The sequence below is a fragment of the Lutjanus erythropterus genome, chromosome 21 (assembly GCF_056507025.1).
Source record: "Lutjanus erythropterus isolate fLutEry1 chromosome 21, fLutEry1.hap2, whole genome shotgun sequence".
NCBI lineage: Eukaryota > Metazoa > Chordata > Actinopteri > Lutjaniformes > Lutjanidae > Lutjanus > Lutjanus erythropterus.
The window spans coordinates 22,921,517-22,941,377 of NC_139337.1; the positions used below are offsets into that span (position 1 = coordinate 22,921,517).

Here is a 19,861-nt window from a genome sequence, read left to right on the forward strand (position 1 = left end):
TCCAGTATCCCAGTTTTTAAGATATGAGTCTGTGGTAATGAATGTGTTTTCAATTGGAAGTTTTATTTCCCTTCACCTGATCTCCATGTCCTATAGCATCAGTTATATCATACGTGGAGAGTATTTCTTAATTGAAAAAAGACCATTTATTTAAAGTTGGCCCATGTTAGATGTGATAGACAGATGGTTCATCCAGCCACCTGCAAAGTGTTTTACCCTTTTGGCTGGGACAGCTGACATGGATTGGTTAATTGGTTTGAAGAATTAACTGTGTAATTTTTGTAATAAATGTGTTTGAGTGTGCCTGAAAATTTTGGCTTGGCTTTTGGTGTGCCTTGGGTAGTAAAAATTTGAAAGTCACTATTATGTATATAAGACCCTAAATTACATAGATAGAAGGTTGTGATGGTTTCCAGTAGTGCTGCAACAATAAATGGATTATTCATCAATTATTAAATTAATTGCCAACTATTTTGATAATTGATTAATTGGTTTGCGTAATTCTTTTCAAAGAAAAAACGTCAAAGTTCTCTGATTTCTTTAAATGTGAATATTTTCTGTGTTTTTTCACTCCTCTCTGACAATGAACTGAATATGTTTTGGTTGTGAGTAAAACAAGATGTGAGGATGTCATGTTAGGCTTTGGGAAATACTGCCTGACATTTTTCGGTATTTTCTGACATTTTAAAACAAAGTCCTAGTTTCTAGTGGCTTTAAGCCTGATGAGTCTTTATCAGCTTAAGTGAATTTTGTGTTTGTTCCAGACTTCCAGACATCCTGAAAGTGGACTGGCCAGAGGGTAACCCCTGGCCACAGAACGCTGTCCGTTCAGCCGGGACTCCGCTGGGTAAAATTTTGTGTTGTTTGCACACCACATCGGTTCATGTAATGATTTTAAAAAGGTCCAAGCGTCATGCTGTATGTTCTGTGTTGTCACTTTCACATCCTTGCAGGGCCAATCCAAGTTGAAATTCTAAACAAGACAGGAGTACCGACACCAAGGATGCCATCAGTCGCCAAGGGCCCAGGGAAAAACCTGGCTGTTGTGCTCAAAGTCATCCAGAATGGTAAAAAAAAATATGCACACACACTTCTAAACTTCTGAAAAGTTAAATCAGACAATTTGATTTCTAAAAGTACAGTGCTGAAATGTTCCTTTTTTCCATTTAAAAGTTATGGTCAATAATAAGCCAACTAATTAGCAAAGAAAACGATTCACTGTGACCAATGGGTAAACTAAATTTCTGCCATTTCCAGCAAATGGTCTGTAAGAATTATGTAGAAGAGCTACAAAAACCGCTCATATTATCATGTAACAGCAAATTAAATGTAGCAAATGAAGCAAACTTGTTTTTTTGAGAACTGAGAACTATATTATGAAAGTGGTGCACAACAGAGAATATTTTAGTTGTTTTGTTATTAAATAAAATTATTATCAAATTAAACATATTTTTTAAGGGTGTAACGATTCAGTCATGCATCCGATGCATCTGACTTTAATGTGTTAGATACGAGTGTATTGGTTCCGACGGCCTGTTGAATGCTAAAAAACGAAAACTATTCAGTTGAATGTAGACAAAAAAAAAGCAACTTGTCATGGTTTGGGATTCTGTTTGTTATTTCCTGTTATATTTTGGTAGTTTCTGGTCCTCCCTCATGTGCTCTGTTTTTACTTCCTGTCTTTGTCTGTTTTCCCGCCCTTTGTGATCACTAATTATTTTCACCTGTCTCTGACTGCCCTCACCTGTGTCTTGTTTTCCTTCCCCTTCCTAGTGTATTTAATCCTGTGTCTTGTCCTCTTTAGTTTGTTGGTTCATGCACTCGTCTCGTCTCAGTGCTTGTTAGTGTTTCCTAGTGTTCTCCTGTGTATGGATTTTTGTTTTTTTCTCCCTGCTTGGTTTTTTGGTTTTACCTGCACCATTCATGTAAGCTTTTGTTTGATCTTTTGTTGATTAAATTTCTTTTGAATTCTCCCCTCTGCTTCCGGTTGTCTGCATTTGGGTCCTCCTCCTAGTTAAACTGTAACACAACTAACCCTCACATTTGAAAACTGGAGAACTTGGGTCATTTTCACTGGTAAAATGAGTTGCTGCCACTTCATTTTCTTTCTATTACCATTTTTTTCAGATACAGAATGGTACAGAACATGTGACAGTTTTTTCCTCCCTGAATGTTATTAAATGTTATTAAATTATAATTCCTTCATACTTAGGTCAAGATGTTGTCTCTTATGTTGCCCACCATTCACCAAACTGGGGATACCACTTCAAAAAAATTGGTACATTTCTTTTGTTTGTCAACTTTCTCATTATTTGATACTTTGTGGATGCCTCAATTTTGCATGCCAAAGATCATGTATCAATTTTGGGAACATCTCATCACTGACAGTGAATCTGAACAATCTGGGGAAGTACACTCTGACTCTGACCGCTGTAATACAGGAGAATAATGCTACTGTCATTGGCAACAGACCGCTTCCAAGCTACAAACTCAATTTCACCATCAAAGGTAAGGAAAGCCACAGAGCTTTCTTTTTTTTTTTTTATCTATGATCCTTTCTAAAATTCCTAATCACCCACTTGTACTGGTTTTATTTCTCTCAGAGGGTGATGCCGAGAATTTCATTGTCTGTCCAGTGAGCTCCTCTCTTCGTGTAGGAGTGCCATTCGACATTCCTATGCGGATAAAAGACGCTTACGACCACCCAGCGCCACCTCCGCCCAATCTCAAACCTGTTCTTGAATGCAGGTGTGTGTGACAACACTAAATCTGTAAAACATCTACCCTCTTTTGTTATTGCTTGACATGCTCATGTGTTTTTTTTCTAACCGCAGCTTTTTGTAGCTGTTTTGAAAGCTTAAATATATCAGTCACAACGAGAGGGTTTATCATGAATATTAACATGTTTTGCATTTGCCCAGTTAGCTCTGGCTCCATTAACATAATCATTATCATTCTTATAATTTAGTGGCCTGGATGTGACTTACGAGAAAGTGGACATCAGTGGGACGACGCTCACCATCAGAAGTGTCAAAGCACGAGGAAAACTGCCGAATTACCAACAGTCAAAGGTTAAAAAAATCTGTTTCTCTCAGAAGAGCTTATCTATAACTCTGTCATCATTATTTGTTCTTACTAAACTGTAAAAACTGTAGAAAAACTCTGTCTTGCAAAGTCTTAAGTCAGTAATGATGACAACACTGAAGCTCGCTGGAGAGGAACAAAGTCAGCTGCATTGAGTTTATTGTGCTCTCCGAGTCTGCAACATAACAAACACATGTTGAACCAGGATCCGACTGAAGTGAGACACTCATCACACCTCCTTATATACTGTTTGGAGACTCTGGAGAGTCTCCTCCTTCTTTTAAGTTTTTAACTTGCATTCAGTCATACTTGTGTATAGTTTCCACATAGACCATAGCTGGTTATGTCTACCACCCTTTGATTTGAGCCCATTCAGTGAGTGTTTTTTTTAAACAGCACAAACAAAATGTCGTACAAGTTCATGCGCACACACACGAGATCATAGTCCAGTGTCTTGGTTGTGTTTGGCTGTGTCTGGATTCCTGTGCATAACAATGACCTGCTTGTTCATCTGTATCGTTTCTTATCAGGACAGTTAGCCTGCTTGGCTGTAGCTCAAGGAGAGAATTGATTTCAAGTTATTACTGATTACTTAAAAGCCCTGAGAGGCGTTGCCACAAGTTATTAACAAATAGGATTTTTTAGACGTTTTTGTGAAAGGACCCACATTTCCCTAAAACAGTAAAATCACAGTATACGTTTGACTTATAAGAAAGGAAATATCAGCCCTATCAGAACTTGTCATGTTTTTTTTTCTGCTTTTAGACCAGCAGATTAAAAGACTGTAATATCTGATACAACAGCTGAGTATCCTTCATTATTATGCATTTATTATGCTGGCTATTTATTTCCATCTTATATATTTTTTTGCAGCCATATGACCTGAAAGTGACCCTGCCTGGCATGAAAAAAGACACACAGAGTGTCAGCATCGTTCTTCTTCCTGGTGAGGCTGCATTTATTTCTTAAATTCAAACAATTATTGAGCTTGTATCAGAAGTGCATAATGTCCATTTTAATTTTGCACAAAACTCAAGAGAAAAAACTTGAGTGAAAAAAGTGAAAAAATGTTTAATGCTGAAATTACTCACATGATCAATAGTCAGTTGAAAATGGATCCATTAATGGTTAAAATAACTTATTTATAGATGGTTTCAGTTTCTCAAATGTGATGATTTACTGCCTTAACTGTCTTATGTCATTGTAAATTAAATATTTGGGTTTTTTGACTGTTTGTCAAACAAAAGGAGCAATTTGAAATTTCGAAAATGCTTTTCTGGCAAATTGTGACATTTTTCCAGCATCTTTGAGAATAAAAAAAGTCAAGAATTGTCATAATGTCTTGTGTCAGTCAGCTGCTGGCTCAAAGATCATACCCATCCATCCTTCTTAACAGCTGTGTTTCATTAGCGCCTTAACCTATTTGTATATCGTCCTAACAAAATAATGATATGAATAATGTTTTTCAGGTAAGCCACATTCCCTCCATGTGAAGCCAGAAGAAAACCCTATCACAGCAGAGAATGGAAACCCTGCCAAGTTTGAGGTTGAAGTTCACGATGAGGCTGGAAACGTCACTGCTCAACCCAAACAGATAGTTCGCTGCCAGGTACGAGTGAGCAGTGTATGAAAACTCACCCAACTAACTATTTAAAAGGAGCCTAAGCAAAACATGTTGGACGCAGGAGTATCTGCAGCATCTGTCCACTTTTCAGACAGATCTCCTCATGAGAAACCTGACAAAGCAGACTCACTGAAAATGTGGTGCTTGTAATTACAGTAAAAGTATTTCAATTAATCTGTTTCAGCAAGAAGACGTTTGTCTCGTGAGAATCAAAGTGCTCTTGCATAACAGCTTGTCCTGTTTACCAGTTAAAGAAAACCTCCCAGCGGCAGCTATTAAAATTAGTCATAGTCATCATCTGACTGGAAGAAAAGGAAAACAACAGGGCTTGTCACTCTCAGAGACAAAACACACATTTGGTCATAATTATTATGATTTAAATCTCACAACTTAAAAAAATGATCCACAACTTAAGACACTTTGTGCTGTCGTGTTTTTGTAACATATTGTGTTTTAATTTGCTAAATTATTGCCATTTTTGCAGAACCTCAAAACTTCTCTCTGCCTTTGATTAATATTTTTTTGCCTTGAGTTCATTTCAAGGATGTAATAAAATATGTTAAACATAGTTTAACTCTCCTTTCTTTTAATACTTAAATACTAATAATACTTACTTACTAATACTTACTTAATAATATAACCTGAATGACCATGCATTGACTAGTTTGTGTTGTTGTCTTATCTTCTATTTTCCTTTGTTTTGTTTTGGGGTTTTTTGTGAATTTCAGGTTCAGGGGCTTAAACTGGCAGATGCTGACTGCAGCAGGACAGGAGTTGGACAGGTTGTGACAGAGCCTATTAACCTGAAAATAATCAAGGGAGAACCACAAATACTCAAAGTTCAGTTTGCCATGCCTGTAAGTATAAAACAAACACTGAAGCTTTCTGCTTAGTAGAACATTCTCCAATTAAAAACCCTTATGTGTCCATTCCTTCTTTGTTCCCCCTCAAGAGTCAGAGGAATGTGACGTCGGTTGTGAGGGAGCTGAAGGTGCTGCCAAGCACAAGAGTCGCCTTGATGGAGCTCTACAGGCGGGATGATGAGAACCTGGTGCTGAGGAACAACGAGAAGATAGAATGGCAGGCCGGCGGCTTGCTGGAGAACCTGTGCTACAGGCTGTTTGATGAGGCTGGTAGAGAGGTTCCTCTCACAGCTGAAATAGCCTCCAAGATCAAGGTGTGGCTGGCATATAGTATAATGCGTTGTCTTCTTTTTGTCTTCACTGTATCGTATCCTGTTGTTCAGATGATGGATTTGTAAATGTCTGCTAGTTTTTTTTTTTATTTATCTGGGAAGATTTTGATTTGGGTGTGTGATGGTTAGGCATGGGTGGTATGTTAAAACTTTCCAACTAGCCAACGTCAGCCCATCGACCAGCAATTGGCGACACATTCGATACATTAAATCCTTAATTCACCTTGTGAAAAGAGGCTGGTATTGCTGGGTTTACCTTTATCCTCACCCAGCTCAGGGAACTCAGTGGGTGTGCGCTGTGCCACTGAATGGGAGCACATTGTGGAGCAGCTGTCACTCTGCAGACCACTACGTTATAATGCAATTAAAAAAGAACATGAGAGTAAAGAGAAATAGGGTACGTGACAGCGAGCATTTATGGCAGCCAACGATGTGCCAGAAAACCGAGCACAACTGTCTTGATGAAAACAATAAAAATGGGCTTGCCTCAGGACCTACAGTCATGTTTCAGTGTGCCACTAATGAACCAATAAAGTCCAAAGTTTAGACTTAAATCCAAACTCTAAACATGCACACGCTTTTCAAATTACTTAGACTCACCAAACCAGTGCTCCCTCCAGGTGACCCAGGAAAGGTTTGTCAAAATGTTTGTCAGATTGTTGATTCCACTTGTAGTAGTAAGGGTGAGATTTCCAAGGCTGCTGCTGGAATGAGTCCTAAAACCCAGAAATGAGTTAGCATATTATCACCTCATCTCAAAGTCAGTGTTTTTTCTATTTTTTCTTTTTTTATCTCAAATGCAAAAAAATCGTCCTTGGAGCCTCCTACAGTGACAAATTTTAAATGATTATTTGAAAATGTAACCAAATAACTTATTTGACTTGCAAAACTAACACCTTACGTTATTCATCACACTAAAAAAGTAATCTTAGTACTCTTAAGCATTAATCAGAGTACTCTGTAGTGCTCTTTGTTGCACATTCCCCCCAGCACTGCGTATGTGTCACTGCATTTGAAGGCTCCCAGCTTATTGCTGACTTTTCATGGTTCTCTCTGACTTTGTTAAAGGTTAGCTGGGCAGCAGTTGTAAATCTAATAGATTTGGCCCAGGGGATGCTGCCTGATGTACAGGTGCCCAAGCAGGTACAGGAAGAACCCCTCTACCAGGTGTCCTACCAAGACGTGTCTGCCTCCTTTAACATCATGTAAGTCACATAACCAACCAATAGCTGTGATTCACTGTTTGCATATTGTCTATATAGATGATTAAGCTTTTTTTTTTGCTAATTATGCTATGCTACAAATTGCCCAACATGTGCAAGTTGGCATCTGGCAGTTTCATAATGCTGGGGACCCATACTTTACATTTCTGACATAAAACATTGGGGCACTCAGCATTGTTCAGATTCAGATTGCTGCCAAGTTGGCTTAATAAGATTTTTCAAATGTTCCCAGAAAATATTAAACTTTTGCTCTAATATCAAAACTTGTATCTTTAAAAGTTTATACCCTTGCTTGTTTTGTTGGTAGGCCTCGTCCGGATGAACCTACACGGCTGAAAGCAACTCTGCCTCAAAACTCAGTGAAGCTGGGTGAAATTCTACCTGGGAACATCAGTGAGTACAAAACCAAATTAGGGTTTGACTGATATTATTAGTAATCAAGAAAAACAATAACTGATATTTGGAATGCATATACATTTGCAGAAAATAATTAATTTTAGTGTCAAAATTTAGAATAACACAAACCCAACCAGTAACAATAAAAAAAATACAGATTCCAGTGACGGTGAAAATGTTGAATGTTGGATCATTTAATCTGCCAGGTTGATAATCGGTCGACTGCGAAACCTTGGCGCCTGAAAATCTTATTTTTGAGAATATGAGTTGCACACTAGATGACTCAACTCTTTTTTTCTTACACAGCCTTGGAGCTTGTGGACCAGTACGGCAACATAACCAACACACTTACCCCCACCTGTGTGAACCACATGAGAGTGGAAGCTGAGGGCCTGGACAAATCAGCCATCAACTTTGTGTGGCAGGTGAGAAAAGAGACACACAACTTCAACTTAAACTTGACCTAAAATTCAGATGTTGAAGAAATCAGAAAATTTAAAAATGTGATTGTTCACTTAATGCTTTCATCGTTCTATCTTGGCTAGTTCCAAACATTATGAAGTTCTCTTTATTTAGTTTCTCTACTAAATCAAAGGTTATTTCAAGTGTTTTGTTGCCAGTTGTGGGTCCAAATGTTGCTTGTATTTTCCTGTATAAAAAAGTATTGCATAAGGCGTAGTACCCCTGCATATTATCCTTGATCTCTTGACCTATCCTATCCTATCACTCCGCCTCCATACTATAAAAATGCCAAGCACAGGATGTATGTGTGAGGGAGTTTGGCAAGCACGGTAATAAAACTTGCTATACACTGATAAGGAGCATCGCCTGAGATTAAAAAAGACTTTCTCTGAACAGAAAGTGAACCTCCCTTCTCTGCATGAGTATTATCAGAATCATTCCAGACCAAGCGACGTGTCTTTGTAGCACTAAGAACTGAAAGATCTTTGATTCATTACCTCGAAATTTCCATCCTGTTGAAATTTACGGGCACTACAAAAGCTTTGTTGTAGAATACCAGCGATATCAGGACAAGACCGTGGGCATGAAACTAAACAGTGAGCTATACAATTTCGAGATTATATTTACATTTTATGCTGCTTTTTTGCAAATATTTTACTATTTAATCCTCTACATTTATTGGAAATCAACATATAAAATACTAAGGCTCCAACAACAATTAATCATAAATGCAATGATCTGTTGATCGAAAATCAAAAATCTGAATCTTAAAATTTTGGATAGTTGTGACACCCCTACTAAATCCTTTTAAATGTCACTTGAAATTGTTTTATTTATTGTGGAGCACATGTCTTGAAAAATACATTTTGATCTCATTGAAACTAAATTATAAAATTATAAAATAAATTATATAAATGTTGTATAATGTTAAAATATTAACAAGGATCATTTTGGTTTTAATGAGTACTTTACTTTTTATACCTTTAAGTACATCTTGCTGCTCATACTTCTGTACTTTTAGTAAAATTTTGAATGCATGACTTTACTAGTAACAAGTATTTTTAGATTGTGTTACTAGAAAATTTAGTCAGTCAGTCAGTGGTTCTCAAACTGTGGGGCGGGCCCACTGGTGGGGCATAGAGCCACTACTGCTGGGGTGCAGATGACCAGGGGAGAAATATAAAGTGAAACTAAGTTGAATAAATATGATTTATGTAGAGAAAGTAAAGAAAGAATGATTGATGATTGATTAAAAAGAACTGGAAGGTGGGGAGTGAACTTTTTTCAGTCTCTGAAGTGGGGCACCAGACAAAGTTTGAAAACCTCTGACTTGAGTAAACGATCTGAATACTTCTTCTGTAACTGATGTATTGATGAATTGATCCTCACTCTGTTTGTTGGCATCAGGAGAAAAGCAGTTCTGTTCTGGTAATGGGGGTTCGCTTCCAGTCTGGGACACCAGGTGCTAGAGAGATGTGCTTCACATACATGAACTATGAGGACCAAGTTGTACTTAAACTGACTCCTGGAGTCCCTGCACAGCTGAAACTAGTCAGTAAGCCAGAGGAGGTAAGGATTTTTACTGGGGCCTACTAGAATGCTCAGACCTCCTCTCTGTCCCTTCACTTCCTGTCTCCTTTCTGCTATACATTGTCAAAATAAGAGCATAAATGCTGAAAAGGGATCATTTGGATTATGGTCATGTTCTTAGTTCACAATTGTGTTATATTTCTATTCTTCAGTTGGGCAAAGTAACTGTCAGGGCACTTTTTTTTATCTATAAGCCTTTGCAGGTGTTGAATGACGACGGCATCTCCACACCGTTCGTCGTCCAGCTGTGTGACAAGTGGGGAAACCCTTCTCCAGACAAGAGGGTTGTGGTAGAGTTGAGTTCTTCACCCCCGACACTGAAGGTTTGACGTCTGACACTCACCCTGCTCCATGTACACTCTTGAGAAGTTCAGTAATGTCCAGGAACTTACGGATTGCACAGAATAATTTAACAGTAGAAATGTAACGAGATCTTGTTATTTTAGATGACGACAAATGTGGCGTCACAACCTGTGAACTCAGAAGGGAAAGCCTCCTTCATTGTCCGTAGTGTGAGCGGAAAGTGAGTATCACTTTATAACACAACATAATTATAATGCAATGTTAGTCCCAAAGTCAGGGATTATATAATGAGACATACACACTTTCAACACTGTCTACATGTCCCAGCAGTCACAAGTGTTATCAGTGAGTGTTGTTGCGCTGTTGTTCCACTAGGGGATACTATCAGCTGAACTTTAAGGTCTCCTTCAACATGAAACCCCTGCCTGGTCCATCAGTGAATCTCACTGTCATCCCTAATCCCAACAAACCTGTCAGCCTGTCAGTGCAGTTTGACAGCACTGCCAAGTTTCCTGCCAGGGGCAAATTCCCAGGTTTGTGTCTCTATTATCTTTTTTTTTTTTTTTCTGTTTGTGGAGCCCTCGTTTCACCGAATGCAGCCGGTTTAGTGTCTGTGTTGGCAAACTAAGGTCGGCTGTGTGTCTGTTCAGTGTTCTCAGTGACCGTGGTGTCTGACGAAGGAAGCCTGATGACGAATTTTAACCCTGCTGATGTGTCCATGTTTCTGTGGAGTGGAGCAGCAGCAGGAAATGAGCCTCCAGAGACAGTGAGTGACAGACTAACAACACAATTTACACCTGCTATTAAAGTTGTAGTAATAATAAATGATCTGATGTTGCCTTTTTGTTTCCACCTGGTGTTTTTTAATGTGTTCTTGTTATCCTTATCAGTGATGTTGATAGGTTTTGAGTGTAGTGAGTCTCCAGGACCCATAGGTGGGCATATTAATGGATCTCAGGCATAAAATCACTAGAAGGTCCTTTCTTTTAGCCTTCACGCTTGCTCGCTTCCTAAATTTGAGAAAAAACATACTTTATGTTAGCTAAAAACAAATATCTGTCTATGCTGTGTACAGCATGTTGTGCAGATTGCATTTACATCTACCTAAGATCCTAACACTACATTACACTACTATCATTATTCACATTTTCCTTATCTGGATAAAGAGTCCTGGATACAGATCACATCTTAATATCAGGTGTAAATGGAGTGAAACAGACAGAGTGACTGTCAGATTTTTATTTGCTTTTATTTTAAACTTCTTTGTTGAACTATATTCTTCTGCTTGTCTTGTTTAGGCCACTGAGCTGAGGTGTAGTCAAAAGACTGACTGTTTTCTCTTCAGGTAAAATGCTTTTACATCCTCTTAATTTGTGTTCTATCTTGAGTTGTTGCAGGGTGGGAAGTACCCTGATTTGCTTTCTTACCAAGAGTCTAAAATCCAAAGACACTTCATTTATTCTCATAGATGACAAAGAAAAGCAGCAAATCCTCACATTTAGGAAGCTGCAGTTTCAAATTTTCAAATTTTGAATCAAATAATTGATTAATCATTGCAGATGTAAAGTTATTGCTCCCAGGCAAGAAATAGTACGGCACATATCCCTCCATAAAACAGGGAATTGTCCTTTACAGACTTTTTTTTCCCCTAACAAATAAAGGTAATAATATGTAACTTTAAATACTAAGCTTTAGATACGTTTGAAGATTCACAGGGGGTAGTGAGGCTCTCTATATTTCAAGGGGTGTAACAATACCGCATCTCACTAGATCATTCATTTACTATTGCTTATACTATTTTGATTAATTGCACAGTTTATCACTTATTCTGTACTGTTATTTTCATGCATTGAATCAATAAAAAAAAAATAAAGAAATACGTCACTTAATCAGGAGTTGTCAGTGATAGAAAAGGAGTCCCATCAGGAAAAAGGTGGAGAAGCACTTTTCTAATCTACCTCTTGGTGGGAAGGCAAATACGTAGATTTTCTAACATGTTAGACTATTCCTCGAAGGAAATGTAAATATTATTTTTGTTTTCTTTGACTGCAGAGATAAAGACATCCCCGAACAAGCTGGAAAACACACCATCCAGTTCTCTCTACGTATAGGCCCAATGAAATCCCTGCTCAGTAATCAGGTTGGTTGAACATAAAGTCCGGAAACTTCACAGCGCCTTAATTATAAAAGTAGGTGTATGGAGTCTCCACATGACAGAAAAGTGTTACAGGGGTCATAATCTGGACTTCTGAGAGAAATGATGAACCTCAGCACTGTTTGTTGTCCCTTAGATTCCTATAGACGTGGTGGCCAATCAACCTGTCAAACTGGGACCCGACTCTCAGCCACCACCCCCAGTTGTGTCCTACAGTAAAGACATTGCCAACCGAACTTTGGTGGAGAATATGACTCTGAAGATAATGGTGAGCACGTATCTTCAGAAGACATCAATGAGCAGGAAGAGCTTTTCTTCTTCTTCTCTTCCAGTTTGTTATGTGACTTTTAAAGGTGTAGTTGGGGTTAATCAGCTGATATTCAGCTTGACTGTTTTGACTGATTCCAGGATTTCTTGGGAAACCCTGCGGGGGAGGACCTGGACGGGAAGGTGACGGTCTCTATAATGAACTCACGTGAAGACAGCAGCAACAACAAAATCCTCCCTCTGTTTGAAGGCAGTGTCAACAGCGTTCAGTTTAGCTTGGTAGAAGGAAAGGCTGAGATCACTGTGAGTAACCATTTGTCATAGGACTCGCCAGAATCTTTATTTTGACATGTATGAGCAACATGATGCACATATGATGATCATATATTTATTCTATAGAGGCTGGCTGTGATGGAGAACAGCCCTGGTGAGAACGGAAGTTCATACATCCTCCTCTTCAAACCTGAAGTGTCGATGGTTTCCCTGACTCCTTTTGAGCTAATCTTCCATTTTGTCAACGGTATGATTTTAAAAAACAAAACACTTGATTCATTAATAGAGTCCTGCTTTTGGGATCTGATGCTAACTCACATTTGGCATGTGATTAGATGGTTTCATGTTTGAGTGTAAATGTTTGATTTAATGAAACGATGTAATTCAGTGATAAGGTGGGTAAAGGCAAATAATATAACAGCTAAAACAGTCTGGTAATTTTTACTGAAATACAGCCTTTAAAACCAGCAAAAAACGTCATTGCCATGTCAAGAAATAACAATAACATTTAAGATGCTATCTAGTCTCATATCATAATATCAGTGTAGTATCGATATATTGTCTAGCTCTAATGTAAACTAAGGAGAACCAGCACTAAACAGGTGGAGAACTTAACTCCACCTGGTGTGATCCTTCAGTGGAAAAATGTCCTGAGAGTTGTCACTATTCATGTCATCTCCCACACATCTGCATAGCCCATAGAACCCACTCACCTCATCAAGTTCTTTAAATACTCTGCAACCTTTCTTTAAAAATGTCCCTGTTATTTTGGATGATGCAAAAACTACTGTTGGAAGTTTTTTTGTTTTGTTTTTTTCATGTGGACTAGTAGTTGTAATGAGCATGTGTGTATGAAAGGTGAATCGGGTTCAGGGATTTTACAGTGTTCCGATGGCCCATTACTGTGAAATCTCAATACTCTAAAAACTGTCCTGAACACCATTTATCAAGGGAAAAAAAAATCCATGGATTCAGCACCATGGACAGAGCCAGCAGTCACTGAATTATCCTCTGCAGGGAGTGTGTATTTTTGGAGCAATTGGGGTTTGTTGTCAGGATAATGGGCTGTCAGAAAAATGGGCTTGCACTTTTTGGACTGTGTGAACATGGCACTGTTGTTTCTGGATAAACATAATGTAGTAGAAATGTCTGACTGTTGTATTTAAATGCTTTGAAGACCAGAAACTGAATTCTGACAGTGATGTCAGAGATGGATATCTAAAAAAAAACCCTGATGTTTTATTTCTTGAACCAATCTTTTTAAGTGTGTCTCTTGTTTTTCCCTTTTCTGTTTGTAGATGTGGACAACCAGCGCAAAATGTTTCAACTATGCAAGAATAAAGAGGCGCTCACTAATACTGTTGTTACATATAAAGAAATACTTGGTTGTCATAATGAACTCCTCAAAGCGCTGACCAGTAAGTTTGTTTTTGTTTTGTTTTTTAACGGGTTTCAATATGCATACCAAAACAATATATATTTTTAAAAACCTTACACTGCAAAATCATGTTTTGTTCTACAAACTCTTTTATCTCAAAGAAGTTCTTGTTAATCCCAAACAACCAAACAATATTTTTATGTAAACTAAAGGTGTTTGATTTAAATGAGGAACTGTCTCATCAAAGAATAAGTACACAAAACCAGACATTTAATACCCAATTCAACCAGTTCAACCAGTCCTGCAGTACTTGTGTCTGTGCTATATTTTTGTGTCTGCTGATATGTGTTTGAAATGGTCTTTTTTCATACTAGGTGAATACCTGGATACAAAAAGAAAAGAGACTGAGCAGAGAAGTGAGCTGAACAGGAGGAACATTGGAGTGGCAGAAAATGTATCTGTAAGATGTTAAATTTATCCACACTTTCCTTTGTTACATGTTGAAATTATGATCTAGTAGATTATATACATGTATCGGAAGATTCCATGTGCATATTTATTATTCTTTGTAGATCCCAGATGTTGACAAACTTATCGCTGAGAAGAGAGCTGAAGTCGACAGGATCGAGAGAACGCCCAGAAGAGCCTTCTCCATCCATGACCACATCACGAGGGAGCAGCCGGATGTTTTGGGAATGGTAATGTCAAAGGAAAGAGGGGCTTTCTTGTTGATGTTGCACCTTAAAAACCTTGGCTGTACTCACCTGCTATATTAGCAGTGTGTATGTGGGATTAATATTTTTACCAACAGTTAATCATTTTCTGTCTCGGGAGAAGAAGCATATTTTCACAGGAAACACTGGTTGTATTTCAGGCAAAACCATATGTCACAAAGAGAATTGTGGGTTGCAAACCTCACCACTTTAGTGTATTTGATGCTATTAATAATTATCGAGGCATAAGATTTTATTCTCATATTATAATATTCCTCATATTATAAACTAATTCGTTGAAGCAAGTCATTTGGTATTTTCACAATCATGACACTGAGCTGAGACAGATCCCACATTCTGTTCATGTTGAGGCTTCTGCATGACTCCAGCAGGGAGAAAACACCGCAGTGTTAGCCTGATAAAGTCAGCCATCCCTCAAAGTTAAAAAGCAAAGCTCTATAAAAGCTCTTACTCACTTCGTGTGAGATTTCAGATGGATTCTTCAGATTTTGGCGTCTTTCTTTAGTGAGACACATATTTCACCACAGCCAACCGTTGAAGGTAAATCATTTGCTGCCATCTCTGACACTATCCAAAACACTTCTACATGAAATAAAGTGTGAATCCAGTGATTTTGCACGACTTGAGCTTCGATTTGGAGTTTTGTCTGAGGGGAAACTGCTCATTGAATCATCAGACATTGTAATGCACATTTTGAATCCTCATTGTTTAACATTTTGAAGTATTTCCACGCCAAAACTGGTGGCAGACATTATGTTGTGTTAGCCTAATTCAGATGATTGAGCCACAAGTTAATGAACTAACTGCATTTACAGTCAAAGTGTTTGAATTCATGCTGCTTTTCTGTTAATGAATCAATTGAAGCATTTGGTGTGTTCCACCTACACGCACACAGCTCTGATGAATATGTTTAAAGATTTATTTCTAAATATATTCCCATATCTTCTGAATATTTATATTTTTATATCTTGGGAAACAGGAAATGGTTTGGAAGCGAATTCACAGAAATCTTGTTTCAAATTCAAATTTGAAATAGTTCCAGAGCTCTTTGTGTTTTATCTTTTACGTTTTGAATGCAGGTCGGCCACCTGGCCTTTGTGGAGGATGATGATGCTGCAAGGGTGATCTCTTGGCATATCAGGAGTGACATGGATTGTATCATCACCAGAACGACAGAAGCAGCCATGAGGATCTATAGGAACACCCGTGGCGCGCAGCAGGTCATGGCCCTTGACAGCATTTTCATATCAGGCAACAGGTACACGTCAGTGAGGATCTTCTGACATGAAGAAGTTCATTTTGACAGTCATGTTCCTGCAGTTGAAAGCTGCATTTGTGTGCATTCATTATTCTTAAAACCTTGTTTATACCATGCCTTCATTTCTGCACCATTATTCATTTCGGTATTGCTGTTGGTATTTGAGAAGCTTTCCTGATAAGATTCCTTTGCTCCTTGATTATAGTCTTTGATTTGTAAGCCTTCTCCTACCCCAAGCCTCCCAACAACAGTAATTTAAAGATCTAGTGGCAGCTCCTTCTTGCACAGACTGTTAGAAAACTAAGGAAAACCTGTAGGAGATCCTCAGTGAAGTCCTGCTTTCATTGATCAAATTATATAAATTTAAATTTTCATTAATTTATCATGCAAATGAATGCATGCTTTGATACTTCAGCTATAAGAAGTGGAAAATCTCAGTGCACTTTCCTCCATGAGGACCACAACTTATTAAATATAAATATAAGTTCTGATTGTATGATAAAGGACTTCATAAACACAGTTGTTCTCTTTTGTTGTGGCTAAATATAATGCTAACTGTCATCATATATAAGGAGATGTGATGTGAAATTTTTGTACCATTTCATCTAGTGTGGTGTAACATGTCAATCCCAACTGAAGGAACCTGAAAGAGTGAGGTGGCCTCATGTGTCTCGTTTTTGTCTCACCAACCGTCCCAAATCCACAGACATTCAATTAATTATCACGTGAGGAAGAAAAGCAGGAAATAATCACATCTTTAGGTCTAGTGAGTGTTTGAAATTTTTGCTCGAAAAATTACTTCAACAAGCTCTGATGGAGCTAAGACAAAAAATGAGGCAGGCTTGATGTTCGCTGTAATTATTCTCTCATCTGTGGTTGTCAATGACTGCGTGGAATGGTAACTAAAACACACCTAAAAATCAAACGGCTTTATGGATGAATCTGGAAATTTTAAAGAAAAAAGAGAAAAAGTATGCTGTACTTGATTTTTTGCCATAGATCTAAACATTTCAGAAAGCCTAGTATGGTCTTCTTAACTGTCAGATTATCTCTACTAAGACTTGAATTGCTTACAGACCGCTGCCACACATAAGAAATGGCCGCAACCTCTTTCAGCCCCCTGGGAACCCAGTTTACGCCAGAGAGCTCCTGATTTACCGCCAAGACCCGGAGAGCTGCAACACTGGTGAGCTCCCCTCCTCTGCCCAGTGAAGTACTACCTAGTTATTGCTTTTTTCATTGCAGATTTAGTCCAGGATTTCTGTGGTTTTCTAGAAGCTTCCCGGATCTCTTTTTGTTTGCTGTTGTTGGGGTATTTCCTCCATGCCTCTGCTACTCCTGTTGAGTCTTGGGTAAATGGTTCCACCTGGGATAAAACAACACAGACGTGGAGGGGTTCCTCTCCGGGGGCCCCGTCACTGGGGGGGAAATTGGGCCTCTTTCACCATGTTAAAATGACTGTTAATTGCAGGATTTTACATAGTTTGGGGAAATTTAAGGCATGGGAAAAGTTACGACCATCTCATCTCACTGATTGTTTCTGTTCTATAAGTAGTAAGAAAGTTCTGAATTCTTAGATTTATCACAACAAGTCTGAAGGTCTCATGCTTTGTGCTTCCTTTTGTAGTGTTTAAAAACATTCTCGGAGATACAATCCTGATTGATGACCTGGACTCTGCAAACAGCTACAGAAGGGCGGTGAGTGATGCTGGCTGCTGGAGCCGTGCCATAAATTCACAAACTGGTGGTTATTTGTCGTGTAAATGTGCCGTTGTTCACAGGTGGTGCAGAATAAGATGCCGTGTCCCACCATCCTGACCAGGCAGGGGGACAGGATCAGTGGAAAGGGGAAGTTCGGAGGCGCACAGAACAAAGCTCCACCGATGAACACGTTGTCGGTGTTTGGAGCCCCCTACCCACAGCAGTTCAACGATCTCAAGAAAGAAATAGGTGACATGTCTCACCATCATATTTCAAAGTTACTTTTTGTCGTCCTGTTCTACAGAAGAGAATTAGGGCCCTGCATAAAGTGAGGAGAAATGAGAGGAGACAGATTTCGCATTTTGAGAATAAAGTCGAAATCTCAGGAAATCTTAGGAAGATTATTTTTTTCTCATAATTAAAAATAATAAAAAGACATTTTGACTATATTCTAGACATGTCAATATTTTGACCATGTTTTAAATATTTTGATTTTATTAAGATTTTAACTACATTATGACTTTATTCTAGACGGTGCGACTTTATTCTTGATATGGTATTTCAACTATATTTTCAACATTTGAACCTTATTCTCAACATTGTGACTCTATTCTTAACATTTCAACTTTGTTGTCAACATTTTGACTTTATTCTCTTGACTTTCCAACTACATTTTTGACATTTTGACTTTATTATTGACATTTAGACTATTTTTTGACATTTCAGCCTTATTCTGAACATTTCAACTTGATTTGCAACATTTTGACTGTATAATAATGCAATTCCTCATACTGTTCAGAAAGATTATGCTTCAGTTGTTCTCATTTTGTTGGACAGACCTGCTCATTCAGTACCGCTCAGCTCTAGAGAAGAGGGATAACGCAGCAAAGGAGCGTGAGGATCATTTAAATAAAATGAAGTCTCCTGAAACGCGGCGAATGGAGCAGGATATGAAGGAGAAAGAAAGACAGCTGAAGGAGATTGAGAGACAGTGTGGTACGTATTTCAAGCTTTTTGTTTTTTATTATTTTAGTGTTGTTGATTTCAGCCTGGCTATGGGTCCTTAACAAATAATATTATTTAATAGGTTTACAGTCTGTTTGGGAAGGTATTAAATATTTACTTACTTAATGCTGTAAGCTTGGTCTAAAATTTACTGAGTGCAGAGAGCCACAATAATAATGCAGAGCTCCAAATTGGCATTCTACCTTGATATGTTATATCTCCACTTGTTACTGTAATTTTACTTTTATTTATTTACACAGAAGACTATGCCAACATTTTCACATGATATATAAATATAATTACCGGCACACAGTTGGAATGACTCAGCCAACCAGTTTACGTCCATGTCTGTGTAATATATGTAGTGAAGGAATTTAATAAAAGGTATTAAGTGTGTTTTTATCACCACATACTGTGTGTATGAAACATATTGCCTTCACTCAGATTATTTCCTGAGATATTGCGTTCATGAGAATGGGACGAACTTTGACCACCAAAATCTAATCAGTTCATCCTTGAGACCAAGTGGACGTTTGTACCATGTTGGAAGAAATTCCATCACAGTGTGGTTAAGATATTACAGTCATGAGAATGGGACAGACGGAGGCATAGAAAATTACCCTGAAATGGTTTCTGTGTCCTGGAGGATACAGGCAATTGACAGGCTGTGGGAGGTGGTGGAGGTATTAAGTTGGTGCACTTTACATCATGAGAAACACTGAAGGATGAGGTCAAGTACTCTGGTCATGTGACTTCATGCCAACATTCAAAAATAAGCTCGGTATAAAAAGAACAAAATATATTTTTAAACAAATCATGATATTTTGTTATTTTAACCTGGATACATTAGAGAATAGCAGTTGATTAATTTTCCGAAATATTTTTATGTACCTGCCCATTTAAGGGTAAAATTTTAATTAAATAGTGGCATTAAAATGCATTTTAAAAGTCGTACATTTAACCTACTGATACATGCAGGTCTGTTTTCTATTTCTAGTGTCCACACCAGTAAGACCAGTGAAACGAGGTCCAGGGGATGCTGGTGAGCCATCGGGCGTCAATACAAAAAGGGCAAGGCAGTGATCCATATAAGAAGCGGACCAGAGTCGTTTCATCACGGACCTTTTTGGACATTATTTTTTATGTTTCCGTTAACATTACATTTCATTTTATAGATTTGTTTTCATATGTTTTAAACACTTTTATAATTCTG

At 38.1% G+C, this 19,861-nt stretch overlaps 1 protein-coding gene across 1 annotated transcript in view; it reads left to right on the forward strand.

Annotated features, from left to right (window-relative positions):
- The window catches only part of smchd1 (structural maintenance of chromosomes flexible hinge domain containing 1), a 29,002-nt gene extending 9,208 nt beyond the window's left edge, over positions 1-19,794 (forward strand). The window contains exons 16-47 of the mRNA XM_084746948.1: positions 765-847; positions 954-1,067; positions 2,213-2,278; positions 2,389-2,508; positions 2,604-2,748; positions 2,969-3,071; positions 3,958-4,030; positions 4,554-4,693; positions 5,437-5,565; positions 5,661-5,885; positions 6,972-7,108; positions 7,434-7,519; positions 7,829-7,947; positions 9,392-9,553; positions 9,769-9,897; positions 10,021-10,097; positions 10,253-10,410; positions 10,528-10,643; positions 11,176-11,222; positions 11,930-12,017; positions 12,169-12,300; positions 12,441-12,602; positions 12,699-12,819; positions 13,871-13,990; positions 14,325-14,410; positions 14,523-14,648; positions 15,764-15,942; positions 17,019-17,128; positions 17,570-17,640; positions 17,724-17,892; positions 18,481-18,639; positions 19,646-19,794. Coding sequence (XP_084603074.1) covers positions 765-847; positions 954-1,067; positions 2,213-2,278; positions 2,389-2,508; positions 2,604-2,748; positions 2,969-3,071; positions 3,958-4,030; positions 4,554-4,693; positions 5,437-5,565; positions 5,661-5,885; positions 6,972-7,108; positions 7,434-7,519; positions 7,829-7,947; positions 9,392-9,553; positions 9,769-9,897; positions 10,021-10,097; positions 10,253-10,410; positions 10,528-10,643; positions 11,176-11,222; positions 11,930-12,017; positions 12,169-12,300; positions 12,441-12,602; positions 12,699-12,819; positions 13,871-13,990; positions 14,325-14,410; positions 14,523-14,648; positions 15,764-15,942; positions 17,019-17,128; positions 17,570-17,640; positions 17,724-17,892; positions 18,481-18,639; positions 19,646-19,731 — 3,838 coding nt within the window. The 3' untranslated portion in view covers positions 19,732-19,794. The remainder of the gene's footprint in view (positions 1-764; positions 848-953; positions 1,068-2,212; positions 2,279-2,388; positions 2,509-2,603; positions 2,749-2,968; positions 3,072-3,957; positions 4,031-4,553; positions 4,694-5,436; positions 5,566-5,660; positions 5,886-6,971; positions 7,109-7,433; positions 7,520-7,828; positions 7,948-9,391; positions 9,554-9,768; positions 9,898-10,020; positions 10,098-10,252; positions 10,411-10,527; positions 10,644-11,175; positions 11,223-11,929; positions 12,018-12,168; positions 12,301-12,440; positions 12,603-12,698; positions 12,820-13,870; positions 13,991-14,324; positions 14,411-14,522; positions 14,649-15,763; positions 15,943-17,018; positions 17,129-17,569; positions 17,641-17,723; positions 17,893-18,480; positions 18,640-19,645) is intronic.
- Positions 19,795-19,861: the final 67 nt, after the last annotated feature.